The sequence below is a fragment of the Lygodium microphyllum genome, chromosome 3 (assembly GCF_053477565.2).
Source record: "Lygodium microphyllum isolate KBCC chromosome 3, Lygodium_microphyllum_v1.1.10, whole genome shotgun sequence".
In the NCBI taxonomy this organism is placed as follows: Eukaryota; Viridiplantae; Streptophyta; class Polypodiopsida; order Schizaeales; family Lygodiaceae; genus Lygodium; species Lygodium microphyllum.
In genome coordinates, this window is record NC_141137.1 from 11,806,259 (window position 1) to 11,833,871 (window position 27,613).

Consider the following 27,613-nt stretch of genomic DNA (forward strand, 5'->3'; position numbering starts at 1 on the left):
TATTGTGCATATGGTCGTTGAGGAGGGCATGATGCATGCATCCATAAAATTTGGAGGGAATTGTGGATCATACATATTCTATAGTACTTTTGTACTCGAATGCACCAAAACATGTACCACATGTAATAACTTCATGGTTGTAAAAAAGAAGAAGAAAAACTTCCATTTGTTCTTCTTCTCCTCCTCTTCATAGATACATCATATGTAGCAATTGAAAAGGACGAGCGTTGTCATTGCAAATTGCTGGTCGATTGATGCAAGTTCGATTTAGTACCATAACTTGTAAATAGTGGATAGGTTTATGACATTTGAAAGCGACTTTAGTTATGCCCAACGCCCATTGGACTGTTTTCCATTTCGCTATGGTCTTGACACTTAAGAAATGCACACACTCGAGATTCTATAACTTTTCTATGAAAACAAAAAGAGAGGCCAAGCAAGCAGGACTGCTGCCTTGAGCGGGGATTTTAGCGTCAAGAATGAAACCGGTGTTGCACGTAAAGGAGAGATCTGGAATCGACATAACGATGTGAACGGGGGCAAAGTTTATTTTAGACAACAAGCTTCCTTGTTGTCGTGCTAGCTCTAAACTAGCCTCTCTCTCCTCTCTGTGTCGTCGCATAGGCTTCTGTCCCTCTGTTCACCTTCCTCTTTCCTCCTCCTCCTCCTCGTTCTTCTTCTTCCTCGTCGCGGGCGAGTAGCGGTGAAGATAGAGCAGCATGAAAATTTCCATCAAGACGCTCAAGGGCAACCACTTCGACGTGGATGTCAACGAGTCTGACACAGTAAGTCCTCTTCTCTTCGTTTCTACTTCACGCATCTTCCCGTGATACGTCTATGAAATCGGCGATGTTCTCTAGGGTTAGGGTTTGTCGATCAGTTGGTGCTTCAGAGGCTCGTTGGATCCATTTTCCAGCGAACGCCACAGGGATTTGATGCTCACTAGTCAGGAAGTTGTTACAAGGATTGCCCCTAACTTGCACGATAGCTTGTTTTCCTCTGGAACTGCTCCGCTGTGATACAGACGTTAAAGGGAGATTTTAGTGAAGAATCGGGCATTGTAAATGTCAAAAGAGGGGTTGATCAAATAATTCAGGCTTTAGAATGAGGGTTTTCGTGCAAGGAGTGCTTTAGTGGTGCTTGGCTGGAAGAATTGTGCAGGACTTATGATTTGAGGGAGTACAGATGACAAGCCTCGCGTTACAATGTGCCATTGACACTGACGTTTCACCCACAATTTTGAGATTGCCTTTTGCTTTCGTGAGATGCAGCTTGTGGCACGTATATTGCTCTACCGATCCGCAGTTGTCTCATTGTGCTTTTATAAATGCAGGTAATGGCAGTCAAGAGGCACATTGAAAATACACAGGGCAAAGAGGCTTTCCCTTCGTCTCAGCAGTTGCTCATTTACAAAGGCAAAGTACTGAAAGACGAAAGTACAATGGAGGAGAACGGTGTTGTAGAGAACAGCTTTCTGGTTGTAATGCTGACAAAGGTATGTTGTTCGAATTATTATCATTCTTTAGGAGAGGTTTCTCTTTCATAAAGGCAGTTTGAGTTAAATTGAATATTTGCTTCAGTTTGAGTAAGGTTGAATATGAATCTGAATAGGGCTTAGAAGAGCCAATAGCTTCCAGGATCACTGTGAGTATATGACCTAGCTTGCACTTGAAGGACAATAAAGTTGGGTTGGTACTTCCTTTGGGATTTTAGTATCGTCGGAAGTCTTAGAGCTAAGATTCAGTGGTTCTTGCAGACCTACTATTTGATTTTTACTGTTTTTTGCCATTTATTTTAGTTTAAAGTCTATTGCTGATTCTTGCAGACAAAGGCAGGCCCTGCACCATCTCCATCTGGCTCAGCAAGTGGTTCACAACAGGTGATTTCATTCAGATTTTTAAAAGTCCATTCAAGACCTTCCTTGTAAGGAAGGTATTTGCAGGACTGCTAGTACTTGCATCAATGCTTTAGACTGTTTCTTTTGGCAGGTTCCTTCTACAACATTACCACCTGCCCCAGCCCCTAGCCCTGCCACACCAGCTTCACCAGCAGCAACTGCTGCTGCTGCTCCTGCTGCCCCTGCTGCCCCTGCCCCTGCCCCTGCCCCTTCCCCTGCCCCTGCCCCTGCCCCTGCTCCTGTCCCTGCACCTGGTCCCACTCCTGGTCCTGCTCCACCTCCTACTTCTGACACTACTGCTACTCCCATCGTGTGAGACTTTGAATATGATCGTGTTGTAGCTAACAAACTAATGGTGTCTGTCAACTTTTCTTAAGTCATTTGCAAAGCTCATAACATGTTGCATTATTTTATGCAGATCAGCAACTGCAAATACAGCTACTGCAGCTTTGGCCCAGTAAGTGGTGACTTCTGCTTGCTACAATAATTATCAGTTGTTTTTTTCCCCCAGTACATGTGGTTGAAATGAGGTTTTGTGGCATATTTATTTCAGGCCAGCAGATGCATATGGTCAAGCTGCCTCTATGCTAGTTGCTGGTACAAATCTTCAGGAAACTGTAGATTGGATCATGGATATGGGTGGTGGTAGTTGGGACCGTGATACTGTTCTGCGAGCTTTACGAGCTGCCTTCAACAACCCAGAGCGAGCCGTGGAGTATTTGTACAATGTACTCTTTTCCTTCTACAGTGACAGGGGAATCTGTATTTTGAACAAGTATAAAATTTTAGCATTTAAATGGCTGTTGAAATACGTATTTGCAAAGCCATTGGCATAATTTTTGAACCATTCTTAATTAGGACTTCCTATTTCAAGAAGGAAGACGTGAACAGTACTGCATAGAAACCTGTCTCATAAAATTTGAAAAATATACCAAATGTTACTCATATATGCATTGCATACTTATGATACACATTTCAAACACAACTTCAACTTTGAAAGAAATTAAGAAACCAAAATTTTCAGATGCAAAAGAGTCGAAGCCTGAACTGTTTAAGAATTAGGAAGAGGCTTATCTTTTTTATAGTCTGGTGGTTATTTTCTATTTCTAAATTTATTGACATGTTCACAACTCATATTGCATGTAAACTTCTATCTATTTTTTCTGTTTTGTGCGAAACTTGTTTCTTGCTGTTTGTAAACTTGAAAGAAACTGTTTCCTATGTATAAAAGCCAAATGAAACCTCCAGTTTCTGAAACTCTTGGCTACATTGGACATGAATGATTAGCGTTTTCGTCCATTGTTTTTCTCTTTAACCTTTGCCTAGTTTCTTATCAATGAGTTCATTATTTGAGTGGAATTCATTTCTTCTTTTGGAAAATTTACTGGGGATTATTTACTTGTGCACTTCAAGATTTCGAGGTTTGCATTAGTACGATTTAGTGGGACTGGATATGAAAATGCAAAGCAAATGTTTAATAGTCTCTACTAACCAAATACTTTTCGTTTACCAATGGTCTCCTCCTTTGTATTGATGGTGTGTTTTTCTTTCAATATGTATCCTGACTTGAGGCAGGCCTTTGTGATTAGTATCACCTTGTTCTTTATGTTTTGATTTTGGCTGTTTTGGGGATGGGATATCCAGGGCATTCCAGATTCAGCGGAGGTGGCTGCTCCTGTGCTACAACCTCCTGCGGCCACTGCTCCTGGTTCTACAGCAGCTGCAACTGGAGCACCTGCGCCAACCACTGCACCACCTCCTGCTGCTCTTGCTCGGCCTGTACCAAGTGGAGGGCCGAACGTTGCACCATTGGATCTTTTTCCTCAGGTTAGTACTGCATCTATGGGAATGGAACTGTCAGGAGCTTCGCATCATGACATTCTACAAGAGCCAATGATGTCACCTGATGTATGATCCAGGGGATGCCTGGACTTGGTGGGGGCAATGCAGGCGCTCTAGATTTTTTAAGAAACAATCCACAGGTACATGCATAGTCACATTATAATGCTGTATGATTGCTGTCATCTTTGGATTTTAATCCAGACAAAGGAAAATAAATATACTAGATTCACATAACACATTTCTTTAATGAACAAAAGCTGTTTTGTGGCATGAGGATTTGTGGACCACCTTTTTATTTTGGTCTTTTTCTTGCCTTGTATGCTTTTTGATTGCTATGCTTCCATAGCTGCATGGTTGGTTTTAGTACCATTACTGAATGATAGTATATGGAGTCTATATTTATAAGCATATATATAAAATCCAAGGGCAGTTACAATGTGAATAGGGTTTAGTTGAGTCATGGGTGTAGATGCAAGGGCTATCCAGATTATATGGAGAAGCTTGGGTTTGCTTTAAAGGTGATGCAGAGTCTTACTAGAGCTCAATGGAGTAAGTTGGTTAATTTGGTAGCCTTTGATAAGCTGGATAGGGAAACATTTTGAAGTTCAAACACTGGAATTCTTTTCAAGTGCTAGTTAGAGTGCGGAGATTTGTCCATGCCCATGTGCCCAAGAGTGGAGGAGTACACTGCCGTTTTGCTTTATGTCATCAGGCCTACTGATCATTACAATGGTTGCAAGAAGGCAAGATAACAACTACAATGAGTGGGGTTTCCATTTTGTGTGATGAGAGGATTGAGGTAATTGTAGTCAGGCAAAAGCTTAAGTGTGTCTCTTAGTGACTAGCAATGAGGTACTTGGGAGTTGTAAGGTATAATTTATAGCTTGCGAGATGGTCATACTTGGAAATTTACTAACGTATTGAATAGCTTTGAGAAAGCACTCGAAATCAGAATTAGAGACTTGTGGTTGCTTACTTGGGGCCATCTTTTTGTAGAAGGAATTATCAACTCATGTGTCAAGAGATTGATTAATCTTTGATGGAAAATCAATGAATGTGTGATTCACTTGGAGTTACATGTTAATGGCACAAATTGATGCAAAGCTTAAGCATATTTAAGCTAGAAGAGTGTCCATATTTGGGCATAAGTAACACTTTGGGCTCAAGCCTTCTAAATTTAAATGGAAGCGTAGATTTAACTTTGATTGTCCTAGAATTGAATACAACCCTTGTTTAGGTTTAATTGAGTCAAACTCAGCTCAATTAATAAGCTAGTTCAATAATCCAAGATTGGTGTCCTTACTATGATGAGGGACTCATGTACTTAGTAGCTTGGCGTTGGGTGGAACATAATGCCCAAGAAAAGAAATCTAATTTTGAATGTTGCATCAAAATAGATTTTGAATAATATCAACATGTTTAGGTTTTTCGAGTTTTGGAGGTTAAACATCCCATTTTTAAACCTCATCTCTAGTTTTATAAAGCGAGTTTGTTGGTCATACGTGCAAGCTCCGCAGTTTCAAGATCATTGAGTTGTGCTTCCCTTTTGATATCATCATCTAGGCGTGGTCATACAAAGCATTCTCGGCTTCATAGTTGCTTATTAGCATTTTGATATAAAAGGCATGAAAAGAAAAACAAAGAAAAAGTTGGAGAAGCTCGGCAACTCAAGTAAGAGAAGCCAAAGGCTAAAGGACAAAGTTTACCATTAAAATGACCCACTCTCTCATGTTCATCTTTCGTGTGCAAATACTAAAGTCACAATCATCAAAAGGGAGGCTCAATTTCTTAGAAGGGCAATAAGCAACCAAATAACAACACAAACAAGTTGTACATGCAAAAGATAGAGAGTATGTAGGAGGAATTTGGTATAATAATCAAGAATACACATTTCCATGCTTGGTTCCATTTTTTAGTTTCTTGTTTAGATCATTAAATACACCTTCTTTTCAAGGTGAATGAGATTATCTATTAAAAGTAGGTTGGGCAACAATGAAATAAATAATAAAAGAGGCTAGTAATATATTGGGCCTTGGGCATTAAAGGTGACCACTTCTAGCACAATCTTAGAGTAAGGTGAGAGGTAAAGCAATTGGACATCGTGTGTCTTGTAAAACGGAGAGTGACCAAGCTTGTGTTGGCTTATGTAGTCACTTGCACATATACCTAGGCTTGTTGATGTGTGGCTAGATTATGTCAAGATATGCAACGATATAGATGCTAAAAAATGACTAAGACACTAGAGAGATAATAGGGTTTGTAGGGAGAAACACAAAGTTTATACGGCAAACGCTGAGAGAGAAGAGAAACTTAGAAATGCAAGAACACGGTGATGATGCATTGAATCATGCTATGAGAAGAAAAGCTGATTTAGTGGAATTGAAGTTTAGAAGATAATTGCATTGTCCTATTTGAATCAAGCGATAGCACTTGTAGGGAATTTTCACAGCGAAGGGAGCGAAACATAGTCCTCTGGGCAGTGGGCAATTGAAGTAATCACTGGAAGGAAAAGTACAAGTGTAAAGGGAGCAAGAACTGCAGTCCTTTAGATGCCATAGTCCTCTGATGCTGTCGTGGATGAAGAAGATGATCACAAATTGTCAAGGAAGCAAAGTATAGTCCTTAGGGGCTAGGAGATGAGCTAGGTTACAAAATGCAAATGCTTGGATGTGGAGCTGTCAAATCATAGTTGTTAGGCACGATACGATATAGTATCATAAAATACAATACTAAATGGTACGTTATGATTTTTATAAGGTATATTACGATATTAGTACGGAAAAAAATTAACATGTTAAAAAAAAACCCATAAATCATCAAATGATAGAACACATGCTTAAAGTGAAAATAGCCATTTCATTACAAAATAAGATGAATATACGAGGGTGGTCATCGTGGTTGCATGGGTTGTGTACAACATGCGATATAACTAGAGTCTAGTATATACATGTTCCATGGATGATGTATCATAGTAGCATATGGATACAATGATAGTAGATACAAAAAAGAGAGAGACCTATGAATCTATGATGAGGCATCACTATCATTATTATCGTGAGAACCATTTGAGTGCTCATCAAGAGAGTTTGAAGATGACTCCTCGGCATCGGATGATGAGACAGTCTCATACTCATCCTCATTGATAAGATTACCATCATCATCAAATGATGGCTCCCTAGGTGTCGATTGTGTAGGTAAGGGAAGGATGCCACCATGAGGTACGGCATGTGCTGTGCCTTATATATGTTTGAAAGCCACTTGAACCACCCCTCCTTGATATTAAAGGGCGCCGAATGACCATGTTCTCGCTATCACCTACTCGAACTCGCCCACAAGCTTGCTGATTGCGAGTGTCACGAGTATCTACTGCTATAAGCTCTATATAGAGCCATGCAAAAATCATCTCCTCATCCACCTCTTGATGTATACTTGGAAGAGTGTTGCTTGTCAACTTGAATGTATCAACATTTACCTATACAATGTACACAAGATTGTAAATGCTAAAGTCTAAATTGTAAAGTATAAACTTTAAAGTTTAAAACAATAAATTTTAAATTTTATGGTTAAGTGTTTACCTGCTTTGGATTGTCTATGCTCATCATGGCTCTCATCATGCGTAAGTTAGTACGGCAATAGACTAGCTGCTTTAAGTGTCATGTGCTAAGTCGATTGCGAATCTTCGTATGAATGAAAGAATAGACGCTCGAGTTTCTCTTACATGCACCCGAAGAGCAATCCTAAGTAAGGACTCTCTTGGCTAAGGGCTGAATGGTCTCCAAGGTATATCCAAAGTTTCGCTACTAAAATAAAGGCTTCACAAGTGACTCTCTCCTCCAACAAGCGCCCTCTCTCATCTGCATAGCATTCTAGCTCCTCCAGCACTACATTGTGGTTATCCACATGGACCACACGAGTCAAATAAGCAAGTTGGTTGGAATGGAGCTCTATTATTCATGACCGTCAGCAACTTGTAGGCCGGATATACCAATGCGGCAAAACCATGGATGGGCTTATGCATCCATGTCCATCTCCTCTCTACTATCTCTAAACCATTTGCTGCTTGTGCTTTTGTGATCATCGTGCAAGCACATGCCTCCACCAATGCCGCTCTAAAGAAGTGAATAAGAAGGCCCAGGGTGGATCCCTCAGAATCACTTATACGTGAGACCCTATAAAAGGGAGTCACGACAATGACAACGGCATAGACTCTCTGCCAAAACTGCTCATTAAGACACAAGGGTTGCATGGTGTTAGTCTCCTTTGTTTGATGCTCATTCCACTCATTCCATAGAGTGGATACCATTGTTTGGCGCAAGGCAGACCACACCTCATATGTAAAGACGCTCGAGCAACAACCACATGTAAGCAACCGAGTTGAAGAAGGCTTCTTTAACTTGAGCGTGCTATGCTCATGATACATGGCAAGCACCTTTACCTTTACCGTGAAGAAGGTGACAACTAATGTAGCCTTGTGGACAACTCTATGCACCCACTTAAGCTTCCTAGTGTCCTCCATGAGCAAGTGCAAACAATCACTTGCACATGGAGTCCACACAATTGTGGGAAACTTGACCTTAAGGAAACAGCTCATGTGCAGACAATTCGATGCATTATCGGTAACAACTTGCACCACAATCAAGGGGCCCACCTCTAACCATAAATTACAAGTGACAATACTTGGAGGTTAGAGAGAGAGAGAGAGAGAGAGAGAGAGAGAGAGAGAGAGAGAGAGAGAGAGAGAGAGAGAGAGAGAGAGAGAGAGAGAGAGTTAAGCCTTTCAAGATTCAAGAATGAAGAGAGACGGGGGTTGGGGGGAAAGAGAGAATGGATATAGATATTAGAGAGAATAGGGAGATAGATAGCTATATATAAGTTATAATGAATGAAAGTGAAACAAAAATAAAGGCAATGTATATCTCAATGATAGCTTTTTGAATGTGGAGATAGATGAATGGGTCTATCATTTTCCTCCCCCTCTTGCCTGTATCTACTACCTGTTAAAAGTAAGTGCTAAGTGGACATGAAACGCAAGTGTGTTGATAATGCCTCGTTTCTTATGATTACTCCATCCGTTGGTGAGAATTGAGCAACCATATTTTATCCATGTGGCGTGTATAGAATCAAGGGCTCTATCAATCCTCTCCTTCTCTTCATCAATCTTTTTCGTCTTCATGTCGCTGTGTGTGACACCGGTCCATCCTTCACATGGACCCACATTGGCAATGGCTTTTACCATCTTCTTCCATAGCTCGTGGTTTAAGACATTGAATGCAAGATTTTGCACTCGATTATTGTGTGTGCAATTTCAATGTTCTTAAGTTGTTTCCTTTATCTAAGAAAGGCAATTGATCCACACACATGATCGGGAGTTGGAGAGAGGATTGTCTCTTCGTTGCCACATGAGCCTCGACTTTGTCTTTTGCCGGAGGCGGATGCGGATGTGGTGCCCCCACCACCATTGGTAGAAGTCTCTCTCGCATTGGTTGAAGATACACCCACATTCGATACTTCTTCATCAGTAGGCATAGGAGTTGGTGTTGATACACCACTTTCTCCTCTTGCGGATCCCCCTTTCATCTTGGCGAGAATCTCATCTATGATGTTTTGAGGGATTTTCTTGCATGGAGCAATTTGCCCTCCGTCTTGGAAAGATGTTGGAGAAGTCAAGTTGCACCACTTGTATAGCACTTCTCGCAATACTTGCATGTCCAATGGTGGGAGTTGGACTTTTTTGTGTCTCTCTCCACATGGGTCGCATACAAATTCAAGGTTGCTTCTCAGGAGTCACGGTGTCAACGATGGATGGAGGCCAAAGAGAGAGAGAGAGAGAGAGAGAGAGAGAGAGAGAGAGAGAGAGAGAGAGAGAGAGAGAGAGAGAGATGCGAGAGTCTCGACGCTTGAAACTTGAAAGTTGAAACTTGGAAGAGAGGGAGAGCGTTGGGGGTAAAGTTGAAAGAGCAAGAGTGAGAGAGAGAGGGGATGGGAGAGCCTTGAGCCTTGATGGGGTGTGGGATAGAGGAGAGAGAGAGAGGCTAGAGCTTTATGAATCTCAAATCAATTCAAGATCCAAGAGGGGTATATGAGAATTGCAAATGCTTGCTGAATTGGTGTGGGAGCATCTTTTGTAGATGAGAAGGGTCAAACCCTCAAAGAGGGATCAATAGTCAAATAAGGTTGCTAGCTAGATGGAATCCAAGGGGGGATTGGGGGAGGAGTGCATAGCTAGAAAAGGGGGTGGGATGAAGTATCCAAGGCTTTCCACCCCCCCAAAAGTGCCTCGCAAGAAGGTTTGTGCAAGTAGGATGTGTAGAACGCGGGGAGACGCGACAGGCACGATGATCGAGGAAGGCTTGTTTTTTTGTATGAAACTATGTAGATATGTACCGTACTATACAATACAAATTGTAAGATACAGATAGTACCGTATGACGTACGAGTGCAACTGTGTGTCAAATGCAAGGAGAGTAGTCTAGATGCTGACACTAGGGAATGAATGAAAACGCCAAATGAGTAGAGTGTCCCCAAGTTGCAAATGCAAATACTTGGGACTGAAGAGGATGATGCAAAGGATGAGGGAGGTGTTGCCAAGATAAGGAAGTTGACGCCAGGCAAGAAATGATGACACAAGCTAGAAAAAGTCGTCTAAGCTACCAAACGCATATTCTAGGGTGACACCAGATATGGAAGATATGACACTTGTTGGTGGAGATACTCTCGGGATGCAAGAGCAAACAAGAACCTGTCGGTAGATGTGGGAGAGAGAACGCCAAGATGGACGGAGATGGTGAAAGAAGGCCACAAATTGGGATGTCTTCCGAAAAGGGTACGAGTAGCAGTGGTGTGGAGATAGAAGGGTGTCACGGTGACGAAAGGAGAGAGGTGGAGAATGACTGAAGAGGTGTGGAATGAATGGAGGTGGCCTATTTATAGGCCTCAATTGTCTAGGGTGGTACACCATTGTGTGGACATCCACTAAAAAAATGACCAGAATGAGGACACAACCCTTTTGGGGCTGTTAGTGTGAAACCCCAATTGAAGTGGATACTCGAAAGAAGTGCTTTCTCAACACCTCCTTTCAGGTCTAAAAAGGGATGAAGAAAGAGGAGCAAAGAGAAATATGAAGAAGATGTAGAGGATCTTGGAGATCCAAAATATTACTGGAAAGGTAATTTGTAGTAAGGAATAGTTGATTGGATAAACTGTAGAACTTGACTCTACCTCAGGAGAGAAGCCACTAGCTTCGTAACTCCATGCTAGAAGCAAATTGAAGGCCTCGTTATCAAGTCGTGGCTGAACATCCAAGGCCCTAAGCTAGATGGTATCTGAAGATCTTGGGTATCAATAGGGGAAATGACTATGCGAAGACAGCCATTCCCAAATGGAAATTTTTTTTTGGGGGGGGGGGGGGGGGGGAAGGGCGAACTTCATGATGAGTAGGTGCCTCTATTTGGGGTGGAGATGTTGAGGCCCCCTTTGAAGTTGAACAAGAAGTTGGAGTCGTAGCCCTCTCAAAGAGCAAAGAGGGTACATCTCCCTTTGCGAGAGATAGGGAATCTAAAAACTCATGGATCACGGACTTCGAATCAGCTGATGACGAAGTGCCGTTGGTCGTACCCAGGAAGGTACTTGGGATGTTGAAGATATCGAAAAACTCCCAAAGGTGGCCTCTCAAACTTGAGTAGTCGAGGTTGGGAAAGGTGAAACTTATGTGAAGCTAAGGGTGGGCAACAGTCGGTGTCTCTCAATGGAGCGGATTGCGGAGCCAAAGTAATGGAAGGTGTTGAACAACCACACTGTCTCTTGAAGGAGCGGAACGTCGAGCGGATAGTATCCAACAATCATTGTCTCTCGATGGAGCAGATTGCAAAATTGTGGGTTGTCGAGGTGGCATTTCTAGAACACTAGAAGAAGTAGAAGCAACCTCTGTAGTGAATTGCGGTGGTCACGAGAAGGCCATGGCATTTGACAATCCTCCTTTTGCTCTATAGGACTTAGTGCGTATTGGATGCATCTTGTTGCCTTGAGTATAAAAATCTCAAAGCCAATGCAGAATGAACTCTTTGGCCCAGAAGGGAGAGATGACACACCAAGTGCCTAGGGGTAGGCGCATATACTTTGGTGGTGTAGGGAGCAAAGGCCCATGTTGGCAAGCATCAGTGGGAGGTTTGGTGATACCTAAAGAGGAGCACCTAGTGGTTTGTCCATCTACCTGGAAGGGTATCTCTGTCTCCCGGTGATGCAACAGAAATGAAGGGGGAAATCAGAAGATGATGCCGAACTTGCAACCTGTCTTTGCCTTCTTTGATGAAAAGGATCTTTAGCTCTTTGATACCATGCCAAGATATGTGATGATGCAGAGAGATAGTAGGGTTTGCGGGGAGAAACACAGCGTGTGTATGGCAAACATTGAGAGAGAACAAAAACTTAGAAACACGAGAAGACGACAACGATGCACTAAATCATGCTATGAGAAGAAAAGTTGATACAATGGAGTTGAAGCTTAGAAGATGACTGTGTTGTCCTGTTTGACTCATGCGATAGCACTGGTGAGGAATTTGCATAGTGAAGGGAGCGAAATGTAGTTCTTTGGGTAGTGGGCTATTGGAGTAATCACTTGAAGCTGAAGAACAATTGTTGAGGGAGTGAAGTGCAGTCCTTTGATGCTATCAGGGATGAAGAAGATGATCACGAGTTGTCAACGGACCAAAGCGTAGTCCTCGGATGCTAGGAGATGAGCTAGGCTGGAAAATGCAAATGCCTGGATGTGTAGGTGTTGTCAAATGCAAGGAGAGCAGCCTAGATGCTGACGCCAAGGAATGGATGAAGACACCAGATGAGTAGTGTCCCTAGGCTGCAAACGCAAATACTTGAGGATGAAGGGAATTACGCCATGGATGGGGGAGCGTCAATGTGGAAGAGATGACACTTGCTAGTGGAGATTCTCTTGGGATGCAAAAGGCAAACAAGAACGTGTCGGTAGATGTGGAAGAGATGACACCAGGATGGAGATGGTGGAAGAAGGCCACGAATGGCGATGTCCTTCGATAGGGGTATGGGCAGTAGTGGTGTGGATGTGAAGGAAACTGCTAGGGTTTGCACTGAGGACACACAGAGTGTACGACCATGACAGAAACACAAAGAGACAGACACATACACAGAGGGCAAAACTCAAACCCTAAATGCAAATCTCAAAAACTCAAACCCTAAACGCAAAACTCAAAACTCAAACACAAAAACCCAATCACAAATAGAAGAAGGGAGAGAGAGAACACAACTCTGAAGTGAATGAATGCTGTAAATGAATGTAAGAGTGTACAATGTGCTCAAGGGCAAAGCAATGTCGGAGTGTGACGTCCACCGAAGGCGGATCCCAAGTCTGTGACCACCAGTTGGAGTGTAGGAGTGCTGAATAGTGAATAGCAGCAGGCTGGTCACCAAAACGCAGCAGTTTGGAGGCTGGAAATTGGTAAACGCAGCAGTGTACCACCGATCAAAGGCTGGAAACTGTGTAGAGTGTGCTGTAAACAGCAGGCTGAAACAGTGTCTGAGAGTGTCAGGGCCTGCAATGCTGAAAATGCAAGCTGGCTGACCCTGGAGATGATGGACAGCAGGCCGAACAGCAGTTTGGGATAGTCTGGAGCAGTCACCAGCAGCTGAGAGCTGTCGCCTACAGCAATGGACAGGCTGAAGATAATGTGGCTGCAGTCGATGATGGTTGGATAGCAGATGGAGGCGGGCTGTAGGCTGGAAACTGGGCGCCAACAGCAGCAGAGGGTGTGTGGGCTGGTGTAACCTGCAAACAAGGATAATGGCTGAAGGGGGCAGCCTGTCTATTTATAGATGTGGAAGGGCGACCCAAAAATTAGGGTTTTCAGTTAATTTTGTTGAACTGCTCCGTGTTTTAGGGTTTTACTCTAAAAGAGCATTTTTAGTGTGTTTTGAGGCTGTTTAAGAGGCTAATCAGCAAGTAATGCATATTTTAGCTCAACAGTGGAGAGGGAAGAGTGTCGGATTGACGAAAGAAGAGATGTGAAGAATGACTAAAGAGGTGTGGAATGAATGAAGAGGCGGCTGTTACAGGCCTCAATTGTCTAGGGTGGTGCATCACTGTGTGGGTGCCCATTGAAAAAATGACCAGAATGAGGACTCCAGCCTGTTGTCAATGCGAAACCCTAACTGAAGTGGATACATGGAAGCAGTGCATGATGAATGAATGAAGGAATCAAACTATATGTTGAATATGAAACATGGGGCCTCAAACCTTTGTCTTGAGGATTGGGTATGAGGTGAGCTGGAAGAGAAGCTGGAGAATCGAAACGCTGATGTTAGCTCCGAGAGTGTGTCGTACTTTGTCCATATCCTGAAACACAGTTGCAATAGTTTGAATATGTCTTATGATATTTGAGCAAAGGCACCAGCTGTGTAGGCAGCCTAGAATGCTGTAGAATGCAGATCTGGCTGATGAAGAATGGCCTCAGCAGTTTGGAACAGGCCATATGATTGGGCGACCAGCAGGGCAGCCTGCCTGGCAGCAAAAATGCAGATTTTGGCAGCTGGTCAGGTCCATTGGACAGCAAACGTAAGGGCTGAAGATCGTGTTGACAGCTGCTGGATTCTGTATAGATGGTCAACGACCTGTGTGGACAGCAAACAAAGGGGCTGACCCATTGTAGATGTTGCAGATCAGCTGGGTGGCCGGTTACTTATTAGATCATAAAACACAGCTGGCAAGAGGTCAGAGTCAGGTCATGAGGGTGTGGACTTGTGGAGAGTTGGGCGAGGTGTTTGATGAAGGCAATGCTGTAGGAGCTCTCCAAATCAAATTGCCTAGTAGGCTGGTTGAGAGATTGTGTATACAACAAAGGCAACAGTCAAGGAAAGCTCCACGAACTGAGATGTCCTCCAGGAAGGTGTGTGGGCAGCGATGGAAGGTGAGAGTGTTGAAGGCTGTTTGGCGTTGCCTTTAGTAGACTAGATTAGAGGTTAATGCATGATAATTAGGATTATGTGCAAACCCTAGAACTAGTGGCTCAACACCCCTTTTGAGGCCCAAAAAGGATTCTTCCCAAAGGTGAGTAAGTGTGTCTCCTTTCTCTTTTCATTGCTTGAAAGGCCCCATCCCAAAGCAGATAAAGCATTAGTCAATTAGTGCACATTAGCTACCCAAGAACCTACTAAGACTAAAGAGGGAATGGATATCGTCTTGCAAATAGCACAGTTGAAAGAGTCTTTCTTGTTTCTTTCCATTTCATTTTTCTAATGGCTTTTTATGATAGTAAGAGGGAAAAATTAGCATCCTCCATCAATAGCAATTATGTAAGGCGAGGCAAGGGTAGTGAGGTATGGTAGAGAGAGTGATAATATGTATGCTATATATTACCATTATACATTGCCACGATGAAGTGCCGCGAATATGGTGGATCCAAAGTCGACCACTTTGTGAAGAGAGAAAAGGAAATTATGCAAACATAGTGCAAGGAGTTTGCACTCTTTGCACATATTTCCCCCCATTCAAAGTTACATAAATATAGTGCCATGTATGAGGTATGCAAAGGGGTAATGGAAGGTGTCATGCTCAAGGTATCTATGGAATGTTTCACCCTTGAATTGACAATGTATTTGCTAGGGCGGGTTTCGGGATTAGGCTTTTGTCTTTGATTTATCTCAAAGTTTCTAGTTGAAGCTAATAATATGTCATAAAAAATGATGGTTTAAAAAAATTCAACATAAGGCAATGGTATAAATAACAAAAGGTCAATAAGGATGGCATCCTATATAAATGAGTGTAAAAAATCTCCAAGAAGCAAGAAAAATCAACTTTTGTCCATTTAAAAATGGTGTTTCAGTTAGGTGTTTAACTTGGGGAAGTTTCATGTTTCAGTTAAACAATCTAGGAATTTTAAGTATTTCATGTTACAAGGCTAGTGAGATATGGTTCATGGTTACCTTGGGACTTGTGCTTAAATAGAATGCTATGCAAAGTGTAGTGTTGCCACTTGGATAGCACATCATGGGGGAATTGTTCACTTGCCCAAGTATCCTTTTGTAAGTATGAGTAGTAAAGTACATATGGCTAATGATACAAGTATATGTGAAAACGTAGTAATGTGTACCAAAATCTTTTAAGTAATAAGAGAAGTAGCGACCATGGAAGTGCAAGCTATAGGGACCCTCTCTCCTCGTCATGTTGATTTCAAAGGGGAGAGAGTACCAATGCTGATCCATGGAAGAAGGTACTAGAGGGTTAGGTACTTGACTGGCTTCCCCAAGTATGAGTAAAGTTATCGGATGAAGGCACAAATGCTACGTGTATGGTGCCTAGCTCCACCTGCTCTTGACTAAAGTGATATTCGACTTGGTAACTTTGCTTGTAAGCTGCTTAGGTAGATGATCCCAGTGGTACGATCATAGAGAGCTTGATATTTAGCCTCGCTTGAAGATGTAGCAATAATATCTTGTTTTGACTTGGCCAAATGACCAGAGTTGAGCCCACAAGAAAAGATCTAGTTGCCATGGGACCGTTGTGTCGCTAGGTCTTTGGCCTAATGAAAATTTGTCTATCCAAGGTTAGTCCTTCCATGATATGTAAACCATAAGTATAAGTACACTTAATAAACTTGAACATGTATACAAGATTTAGTAAGATTTGGAGAAAATCATCTATCCCATGGGACCATAATCACGGTGCTTGTTTCAGTCCATAAAGAGCTTTTTGCAATCGTAAGATACTATCCTCATGGCTTAGAAGAGTAAAACTTGGTGGGTGCTCCACGTAGACTTGCTCATCCAAAAAACCATTTAGAAAGGTACTTTTAATGTCCATTTGATAGATCGGCAATCTATAATGAGAGGCTAATGCAAAATGTAGACTGAAATACGTCAACCACTCTATAGGCTTAAACCTTTCCTCAATCTATTCCATGCTTTTGGCAGAACCCTTGTACAATAAATAAGGCGAACCTTATTTTTATCCAAAGCTCCATTAGGTTTGAGCTTAGTACAAAATATCCATGTTCTCTATGATCTTCTTGTGGCCTTAATAATCCACCAAGGTCTAGGTTTCATTCCGATCAATGCTCTCTAGCTCCTATATGGTTGTGTCACTCTGGAGCCTGAAACCAGCTTGTCTTCTCAGATAGGGTGGTAATACCTGATTAAGCACTTAATTACAACAATCAATGAATAAGCATAAAGTGAAATGCACACTTTAACTTCACAATCTTGGACAGTAGACACCCTGTTGGCCCAAAACTAGCGCCCCTTTCGGTTTTTCTTCAACTTTAATTGCTAACGAATTGAGTAGAAGCTAAGATTCCATAATCTCCTTGGCTGATCCAAAAGCCCCTTGAGAATAAATTGCTGCCCCGAATTGAGAATGGATACGCCAGCATCTAAAATCCTTGAGAATTCCCTGAATTTCCAGTGTTGATTTAAGTGTACGATGCCCTTGACTATGAGTCCTGGTGTGGTTACTAAACCCTAATTATTGCTGTAAATTAAGGTTTACAACAGAAATTCTCTTGTTGTCCACCAAATTTAGTTGAGATCTTCTAAGAATAGCTGAGAAATGCTGAGTTCGGCTAATAAAAGGTGTGGGCAAGCTATAGAGAGAAATTCTCAAAATTCTTTGCAGAGAAGGCCTAGAATTAGTTGCTACCCTGTCTAGATCAGCCTTGAGGTCGCTTGTTGCTTCGAGAGGCCCAAATTGTTGTGCCTGCCTCTAAATGCTGTCGCTAGCAACTAGAAGGCTCACAAATGTTGTTGCTTGCTCTCTTTGGTCTCCTTGCTACTATTTTTTGCCTCCAATGTTGGAATCATGGCAAAAAATTGATTAGCAGCTCTCCCTCTCTCTCCCTCCCTCCCTCTCCCCCAAACTCAATGAACTGAAATAATCTCCACTGGCCCCAAAAACGTTTTCAATTAATTTTTAAAATTTTTTAAGTTTGAAAATTATTTTTAATCATTTTGACTCTACCCAAAATTAAATGTGCTTATCCACAAATAAATTGGCTAGGCCATTTGTAACTTGGAGTGGTCCCTAATCTCTGTTGACCCTTATATTAGCATTAATTAATAGATTAATGCTAGTACCTAGTGCCACTCTAACACTTAATGGTCAAATAATTGTCCTAGGGTCAAATCTGATACCGATTGACAATCAAAGCCTAGTTGGCATACTTGTCATAACTTTTGTCTTTGACACTCACTGCATTCTTGGGGTCCTTGGCTTGTTATAGCATGAAATAGTTGCTATGTGCATCACATGTGCTGTGTTGTCTTGCGCATTTGATTATTAAACTAATCAAATGTTACTAGCAAGATTAAAGCATCTCAAAAATTTCACGTCCCTACCGTGACAAACCCCCCCTTGAAATCCTTGCAATCGTCTTTGATTGTAGTGCATTGTGCCAAAGCAAAAGTATATTGCATTGGAATTTCCAGGAGGCATCATAGTCACAACATTGGCCATTGTTGTCTAACCATGCCATATGCCCCTAAACTTGTTGAAAATTTCTAGCTGGCATAAACATCAAATAACACTCAAAAACATTCTAGAATTGTTACTAGAAACCCATTGGATGCATCCATAACTCATGTTTCTCAATAGTTTTGACTTCACAACCATAGTAAAATATATATTCAACATAAACCAGGGATGAAACAACTAATATGCCTCAGCAAACTGTCATGAAAGGCATTGTGTATTTGTCGATGTGGAGGTAATTTCAGCTGATATGCCACATCACTGATCTTCTCCAGTACTTGGAAGGGCTCATAGTTTCTCATACTTAACTTCGGATACAATAAAAAAGCAACAATACAGAATTGCCTTTTGCAAACTACAAAGCATGTCTTTGGCGGTGAGCTAGCTTCTTTTACTTTTTTTGTAATCTTTGAAATGCATACTTTATCTTTGCATAGGCTGCATCCAAATTTTCCACATAGTGATCAGCCTCAAAGATCTTATCCTTAGTCTGCAAAATAGGTGGTACCTTCTTGCCACCCTTAAGTATCTCAAATGGAGCTCTGCCAATGAAACTATGCAGTGTGTTGTTATTAGTAAACTCAACCAATGGCAAATACTGCTCCCATTGTGACTTATGGTATGATACATAGCACCTCAAAAGATTCAATACTATGGAATTTGTCTATTCAAACTAACCATCTATCTACGGATAGAAGGATTATAAGAATTTCAGCATGGTATCCATATTCTCAAACCATCCTTTTCAAAACAATGTGGTCATCGGAGGATCTCAATCAAATCCACTCTAGCACACCCATGATACTTAAAAAAGATGTGCTGCAAAAACAATCATGCCCATGGTAACCGTGAAACACATTTTACCAGCAGTGAAATGGTTGAAACGTTCACTGAAACGCAAATTGCCTAGAGTGAAATAGTTGATTGAAACAAGATTTTTAAATGAAAGACAATTGTTAATTCGTGCTTTATTAAGAATTTTTAAACATTGCATATATTGATTATAGACATAAAAGGGTTTGCATGGTATAAATGTGTAAGTTGCATCTTATTATTTATAAAGAAAACTATATCATATATATTGTTCAACCATTTTACTTGGCTTTTTGCTTGGGACTTGATCAAAGGTGAAACATTCGGAGTGAAGCGCAACATTTCAAGAGTGAAACGGAATGAAATGGGCTTGTTTGCCAAACTTGCAGATGGCAGTTCACAGCTCATCATTCCTTGTAGGTATCCTAGAAATTAAAAAATAAAATCCATTGCAATGGTTTGCCAAGGCTTGTGTAGATTAGGTAAGGGCTGCAACAAACCGGCATCTTTTGCCTGTTATGCTTAACCTTTTGACATATGATGCATGTCCTGACAAATTGCTCTACATAATACTTCAAAGTTAATCAATAAAAGAAATGCTCCATTGCTTTGATTATGGCATCAATATGTGTATGTCGTGTTTACGGAGAAGCATGACTTTCAGTGATCACTCTAGGCCTCAATTGCTTTGTGACACATAGTTGTCCATGCATCACTAGAAATCCATCTCTTAGCACAAAGTGCTCATGCCTCTGGGAGTTGTAAAGCCAATCATAAATATTAGCAAAGGTCGAATCAATAGTATACCGTTTTTTCATGACATCCAATTGAGTGTGATAAACCTTGTTGATTGCTGAAATTTGTGGCTTACGTGAAATTGTATCAACTGCAACATTCTTTTTACCATCAATATGTACAATTGAAAAATGAAATAGAGAGAAAATTTGTCAATCTTATACGCTTCTCTAATAACTTTGTATGTGCCAAAATGTACTTTAATGTCTGATGATATGTTTGCATTGTAAAATCAGCCCTTGATAGATAATGTTTCCACTAGATAGTGCATGAATTACAGCCAAGAGTTCTTTTTCATAGACGTGTAAATTTCTCTCTATACCATGGAGAAGAAGACTCTCATAAGTGACAACTCGGTCATCCTACATGAAAACAGCCTCAATGCTGCTTTTACATGCATCACATTGAACCATAAACAATTTTCTTAGATCAAGCAACACAAGCAAAGGATCTGAAGTCATCTTTTCCTTTATATTTTCAAATGTTGAAATTTCCATTGCTATCCATCTACATGGCACATTTTTCTTTTACAAGGCATGCAATGGAGGTGCAATTTCAAGATTTTTGCATGGATAGTTTCTATAGTAAGAACACAAATCCAAGAAGCTGTAGCCCTCATGTACATTCTTCAAAGGTGGCCACGATCGTATTGCCTCGACCTTTGCAAGTTCCATATGAATAGCATCAACTGATACAATATGTCTCAAAAAGTGGATCTTATGCAAAAAGAATTTACTTTTCTTATCATTAATGACCAGCTTATGCTTATGTAGTTCGTTGAACACAATGTTCAAGTGCTTTTTATGCTATGCCTCATTCTTTGAATAGACAATCATGTCATCAAAGAAAGTACTTACAAATCCTCTATGTGGTCTGAAGATGCGATCCATCATTCGATTAAAAGTGGTAGGAGCATTTGTAAGTTGAAAAAGGATGACAAAGGACTCATGTAACCCAAAAGATGACTTGAAAGTTGGCTTAGACACATCCATCGGTCTAATGCATATTTGATAATACCCACTTTTCAAATCTATATGGTTGCTCTGTACAATCTATCCATACCATCATCGATCCGAGGGATCAAAAATTGATTTTTTTATCATGATTTTATTCAAAGGATGATAGTCAATGTATATATGCTATGAACTATCCTTTGTTTGCACCACAAGCACTAGAGAACAAAAGAAGATGAGCTAGGATGAATCAACCTTTTTCTAATAGCTTATTCACATGACTTATAATCTCTTGTTGTTGGGTTGCACGGACTTTGTAGGGTGGATTATTAGGTAGGCTACTTTTGAGGGTAAAATCTATGCGATGATCTTCAGGTCTTTTAAGCGGTAGGTGCACTAGAAGTGATTGAGAGAAGCAACGAGCATACATTTTTAGAAATGACATGCCATCGTTCTGTAACTTAGACATATTTTCAACATTCTCACAATTATTCTTATCCTTAGTAAACACTAAAGTACATTGAAAGATGATTTTTCATTACTTTAGAAATGACAGCTGTAGATACAACAAGGATAAAATTTCCTTTCAACTTTACATTATGTATGTGTGTTTTTCCCTTATGTTGAATAGTGATCTCTTTTGCCTGTGAATCAATCACTGCATGCATAGAGTGACACTATGGTATATTAAGCAATACATCACAATCCTCATGTGGAGCAATGAAGAACTCTTTGTGGTCTTGAATGTGCAACCAAAGCTTCCCAATGAGTGGTGTGATAGTGCATGGCCCTTGCATGCCATACCAACTTTTCCCATGGGTCCCATCTCATCCTTGCTAGTGCTTAGATGGGGTACCATGTCAATAGAGATGAAGTTAGCTTGTGCACTATTATCAAAGAATATCAATGCATTCTGATCACTAATTTTGTCCCATGCTTTGCACAACTTAGTAGCATTACTAGGCTGATCGCTAACAACATCGGGCACTAATCCCATTTGCATTTTGGGCTTTCTTTTCCTTGGGATCTCCTTGATTTTTTGGTTTTTGAGCTTGCTACCTATGGGGCTAGCCCTTTTCAATGTGACCCTCTTGTTCACAAATGAAACATTTATTTGTAGCCATCAATTGCCTCTGTTGTGCCAATGATCTCCAACCCTTTCTTTGTTGTTTTGGCCTCTTTTTAGACTGATTTTCAAATCTTCTCCTTTTCTCGACCTTTGACAACTTTTTATTCGGCTTCTCCTCACTCTCTTGGAAGCCCGAATCCTTCCTATGTAGCACAGCATTGGCTGTAGGTGCAGTCTCTATAAGTTGAGATGTGCTAGACACAATGGACTTAATGTAAAATCCGTGATTCCTTTGGGTAGCTCACATACATATTTTTCCACTTGCTCATGAAGGGGTACCGTACAAAAGTAATGTATGCATCCCAAAACTTCTTATTATACGCTCTAAATTCTTGCATTTCTTTGCATCAAGCTTATTCCAAGAGGTCACGATGTCCGCCTCAAACATGCTTGTCAAGCAATTCGGTGCAAACATTTGCTTGAATTGTATTCATGTTGATGATGCTCTACTTTGCATCAAGAGTGTGGACCACCATTGTAATGCATTGCCCTTCAAGAAAGTGGTTGCCTTCCAAATCTTAGAGGATTTCGTGAAGTTTCCCCTTGAATAGGTTGCATCAAACTATTGAATGAAAGTCAAAGTTTTCAGCCTATCTTGTGCACCACTGAAGGACTCAAACTTCATTGTTTTTCCACCTTCATCATTGTCTTTTGTTGCCCCTTTGGGTGTCGAGTTGTCATACATTGGTTGTTGCAAAAAGAATGCATTTGCTATATTTACATCATGACCAAGCTTGATGAAGCATTTGCATGACCATCACTCATTCCTTGAGTCCCATAAGCGTTCGGGGGTGCAATCGCATTATGAAACATGCCACTTTGTGCCCTTCGGTGCACCTTACTGTCCCGAAGGTGTAGAATATAATTTCTTCTTCTTGCCTTTGCTATCCTTCTTCGAAGCATTCAAAAAGTGAACAGATTGAGGATTCTTTACCAATTTTCAGCTTACTATCCACCATGTGAGTCTTGTCCAAGATCAGACATTGCATTTCCTTCTTTCCCATGTGAATGCCCATATCAAGAGGCATCATCATTGCTTGATTCCATCTCATTGTATGAAGACATCTTGCTGTAATTTCTCAGCTGAGCATAAAAATCAGCACTAGCACAAAGCTTTGGCTTGCAATCAAGTGCCTTGGGCCCACCAAATCAAAGGATCAAATGGCATCCTGACAATGGAACGTGGAACTAGCCTTCCTTCTTGGATAGGGTGGTAATACTTGATTAAGCACTTAATTACAGCAATCAATGAATAATTATAAACTGAAATGTCCAATGATATAAACACATGCACAAAAGAACTATGATGACGAATTTAATTACATAGGTTGTTTTTTTAGCAGACGCAATAAGTATATATGAATGCCTAAGGAGCCTATCACCCTTGTTGATAGACTCTAATCAGTTGTTGGGAATAAAGGCTCATTGTGCCTTTTACTGTGTTCGGGTGTGAACACAGCCTAAAGTGGTACACCCCCATCATTGTACCAAATATTGATTATCTAAACCTAAAGTGGTACCAAATATATTATCTAAACCTAAAGTGGTACACCCCCATCATTGTACCAAATATTGATTATGTCGTGCTCTCACTCCTTCTGCTCACTCTTTCTACTCTTCTTTCTGCACTCAGTTTGCATAGCTCTCAGTGTTGATCCTAGCTAGGCTGTCATCAGCCTAGAGACTTTCCAAGTGTCCAAGGACTTTGTCACCTTCATTATTGGACTTAAAACCAACTTTGGATTCTCCAATTGTCTATCTTTTAGGCTTTAGCTTGTCCAAACCCCAGAAAACACAACTAACTTTAAGCTCAATTCAGGAACAACCTTCCAAATAAACTTTCTCTACATAGATTCCATGCAATCACATTGTTCCTCTCATTTTCAAGGGGATTACTTGCTATAGAATTGCAAGAATATCACAATCTTCCCAATAGGTCTAAAAAGTGTTTCAAAGAAGAATAGAGGATCTCAGCCAATATTGTTGTAATATCCTGTTTTGATGAGAATCAAGTAAAACACAGTAGCACACTTTGGAAATGGATTTTTAGAGCTGCGCAATGGCTTCGCCATGCCTAGAGGAGAAGGTTAGTTGCTGTCCTAACTTAGTACATGCTGTCAGTCCATGCCCCATGGCTGAAACTTGCAATTTCTACAACAAAGAAGAGAAGAATGTCCATCTCCAAGCAGCACAAATATGAGAGAGAAACATAGCCCAAATAGCCAAGATGAACTTTCTAAGTGAGCAACTAGTTGCTCCTTAAGCAAAATTTGAATTTGATCAAGGGTTAATTAGTCCTCGATTGATAAATTATAAGTGAGCTGCTGATTGGAAGTGCTGGGCTTGCTTTACAACTTAAGTGAGTTGCTTATTGTGGATGAAACTTTTAATTTCATTAAAACTTTGAAGAATTGCACATTTTCTAGGTTCCTTTGGAAACTGCACATTCCTTGAGTTCCTTTTGCCTTGCCCTTGCACCACGTAGTGTGTATACTTGTCGATTGCATGCATAGTGTGAAATCCTGCACTGCCTATGCAATGGTTACCATGCCAAGAGCTAGGGTGCTCAAATTAGAGTTCAGTTTAATTAAGAAGTTATGTGAAGTACAATTGGATCATTAAAGCTCATTTGTCATTTTGGTAACAATGGCACGTATTTTTTATGGGGGACTTTTGAATTATACTCACAAAGGTTTTATCCAAATCATTGACAAGCTGTATTAGCTGCAAATTTATAATCTTAAGTTTACATGCTAGAAACAAACTGCAATGAAGTTTCATAGCGCTTGATTGAAGAGTAGACAAGAGAGAACCAATCAAGTGTTCTAGATTTTGAATTCTAGTAAGGACCAAATGATTGGCCTAAAAGATCAGTTTGGTTGTAAGCCTTTCAAAATGTGAGGTTCACATAATGATTGCTGTGTATGGGGTTGGAGGAAATTTCTTTAACATACATAGACATGCTTGTGAGAGATAAGACACTTCAGAAAATCATTCTTCTTTTGAATTGAACGTGTATGAACACAACGCTACAAGTACCATCTGGGTACCATATCTTATTGCCAAGAAATGTGATTGGATGAATGAAGAACTATTTGTGGCAGTATGTTTTCAGATCATTTGTGAATGTGGCCACCAATGTATGGAAATCTCTTGATAAAAATATATACTCTAGTCGAGGACAAACAGAATTTAAGTGGTTGCAACTTTTATGTTACATTATTTATCTTGTGTATAGAACAAGCAATGGTTTTAGGGGAAGAAAAACCTTCGGAAAGGTGATCTGGCAAGGTTGACAATGTCAGATTATTGTGCTTGAGTTCACTGAACTTGAAGACTTGGATATACTCTTAAGATGGTCTCAAATTGCTTAAAAGTATTAGCAAAGTTGCATCTTTGACCAGGGTGCCAACTTGTCCCTTGCATTCCTTGTGTGATGAATGGACCCTCCATAGCTAATTCTCCAAGTTGATGATTTGGCATGGCTCTTGGCGTTAAATTGATCTGCAGGATCCTCTAAGTCACAACAGATGTTTCTGCCAGTTCATGTACTATGGTGTATTCGAATGATCTCAAACACATGAGCGCCTCTTTCCTCTTGATCTGCTATGTGCCCTGAATCAATGATCCTGCCCGTATAGACACATAAACATAAAGTATAGGACATTCTCTACTAGCAGGCTCAGAAACACCTCTCTCCAACTCCTTGCCATCAACAATTTTGCATTGTTTTTGGTGTGACTTCTAATCTGCCCTGCTATTAGAGCCAAAAACAAGGATTGATGAAAGAAGATGTTTGGAACAAGAACCAAACTTTAGATTACTCACACAAGGGTGAATTTCAGCAAGATTGCACAGATGTTAAACTGATATTAGATTGAGACAAATGCACCACAAATTAGGGAGACTTATGCACAATATATACAAAGTTGAAGGCTGTAAAAGCATTGTTTCAGCAGTGTAAAGACTTGATTATATGCTGAAAATACAAGAGAGAAGTAGTGCACACAGCATAGGTCTAAGTACTAACTTAAGGGTAAATTAAGGTGAATAACCAGCTGTAAACATGCAGAAATGGGTTCAAAACAGCAGCGACAGCTTCTCTTTTGTTGCAAGAAGCCTTTTGGTCAATAGAGCTTCAAACAATGTAAAGAGAGGCTCTCAATGTGTCCTTTTTATAGGAAAAAGGGGCAAAATACACTTCCATCTTTTTCATGCATATAAAGTGGGTTAAAACTGCCCCATGCGCATGTAAAGTGGATGAAAAGTATCCCCATGCAACTCCTGTAGTGCCAAGTGTCATAATTTGCATGTATGACAAAGATTCTAAAAATTCTCACACCTTCACTTGCCCTTTGATGTAAGGCCAAAAGGGAAGGTTGATCTTGCCTATACTTTGTTGAATCTTCAAATTTTGGAGACTTGTCATTTTTGGTTAGTTTGGAATATGGCACAAGAGGACACGCAATAAGTTTACAATTCTCCATTTTGTATTTAGCAAGAAGCTGCTTCAAATATTTGAATTGTGTGTAGTGACGGGTTAGGCACGGAGATTAGGAGAGACAGTCGTTATGCTCAGTGAGAGATAGAGTGAGTGAGATAGAGCAGAGTAGAGAGAGCACATTTTTAGGTACAATGACGAGAGAGTATCTTTAGGTTTTTAGATAGATATATATGTATAAGTACAAGTGCTAAGGGTGTGTTCACACTCGAGCACATAAGGCACGAGGCCTTTATTCCCAACAACCTCCCACCTAAAGACAATGTGCCTTAAGAGGAGAAAAGAATCAACTAAGTCTAGGTATGTACAAAGCTGAAATACATATATCTATCCAACTCCCATCATTTGCCGGCATGAGCAAACTGCTCTGCTGGAAGATTCTTCGTGAGAAGGTGTGCAAGGTTATCATTTATATGCACTTTGATAAGCTCAATGCTCTTGCTGTCAAGTACATCTCTAATGAAGTGGTACGTCACCTATATGTGCTTTGTCTTTTCATGAAAGACAGGATTCTGTGCTAGCATGATAGCACTTTGACTATCACAATGGAGAACAGGTAACTTTGAGATGCCAAGCTCTCCCACCAGATGTGAAAGCCATAAAGCCTCCTTGCACGCCTCAGTGGCAGCCACATACTCTGCCTCTGTAGTAGACAGTGCAACACACGTTTGTAGCTTGGAGGTCCAAGAGACTGCTCCTCCTGTGAAAGCAAACATATACCCTAAAGTAGACTTCTTGCAGTCCGCATGACCAGCATAGTCTGCATCCGTAAAGCCAACAACAGATGCCTTCTGCTTTCCAAAGCAGATGCACAACTCCTTTGTGCCTTTGAGGTATCTCATAATACTTTTCACTGCATCCCAATACTTCTTGCCAAGGGTTGCCATGTATTTGCTAACCACTCCCATTGCAAAGGCAATGTCAGGACGTGTAGCAACCATAGCATACATCAAACTGCCAACAATTGAAGCATATGGTATCTTGGCAATTTCAGCCTTCTCATCATCAGATGTAGGGCTGTCCTTTGCACTAAGTTTCACATATGAAGGTAATGGAACCCCAATTGTTTTTCCCCCCTCCATATTGAAACGTTGCAAAAATTTGGAGATATACTCCTGCTGAGATAGATAGAGTAAGCCTTTCGATCTATCCCTCAGGATTCGCATGCCAAGAATGTGATTTGCATCACCAAGATCCT

The 27,613-nt window shown here is 40.8% G+C and overlaps 1 protein-coding gene across 1 annotated transcript in view; it reads left to right on the forward strand.

The window, feature by feature from the left end:
* Positions 1-482: 482 nt before the first annotated feature.
* Positions 483-27,613, forward strand: part of LOC148038052 (ubiquitin receptor RAD23c-like) — a 47,691-nt gene continuing 20,560 nt past the window's right edge. The window contains exons 1-8 of the mRNA XM_087668377.1: positions 483-785; positions 1,334-1,495; positions 1,826-1,879; positions 1,989-2,209; positions 2,316-2,354; positions 2,451-2,625; positions 3,542-3,724; positions 3,817-3,879. Of these exons, the coding sequence (XP_087524503.1) occupies positions 720-785; positions 1,334-1,495; positions 1,826-1,879; positions 1,989-2,209; positions 2,316-2,354; positions 2,451-2,625; positions 3,542-3,724; positions 3,817-3,879 (963 nt within the window). The 5' untranslated portion in view covers positions 483-719. The remainder of the gene's footprint in view (positions 786-1,333; positions 1,496-1,825; positions 1,880-1,988; positions 2,210-2,315; positions 2,355-2,450; positions 2,626-3,541; positions 3,725-3,816; positions 3,880-27,613) is intronic.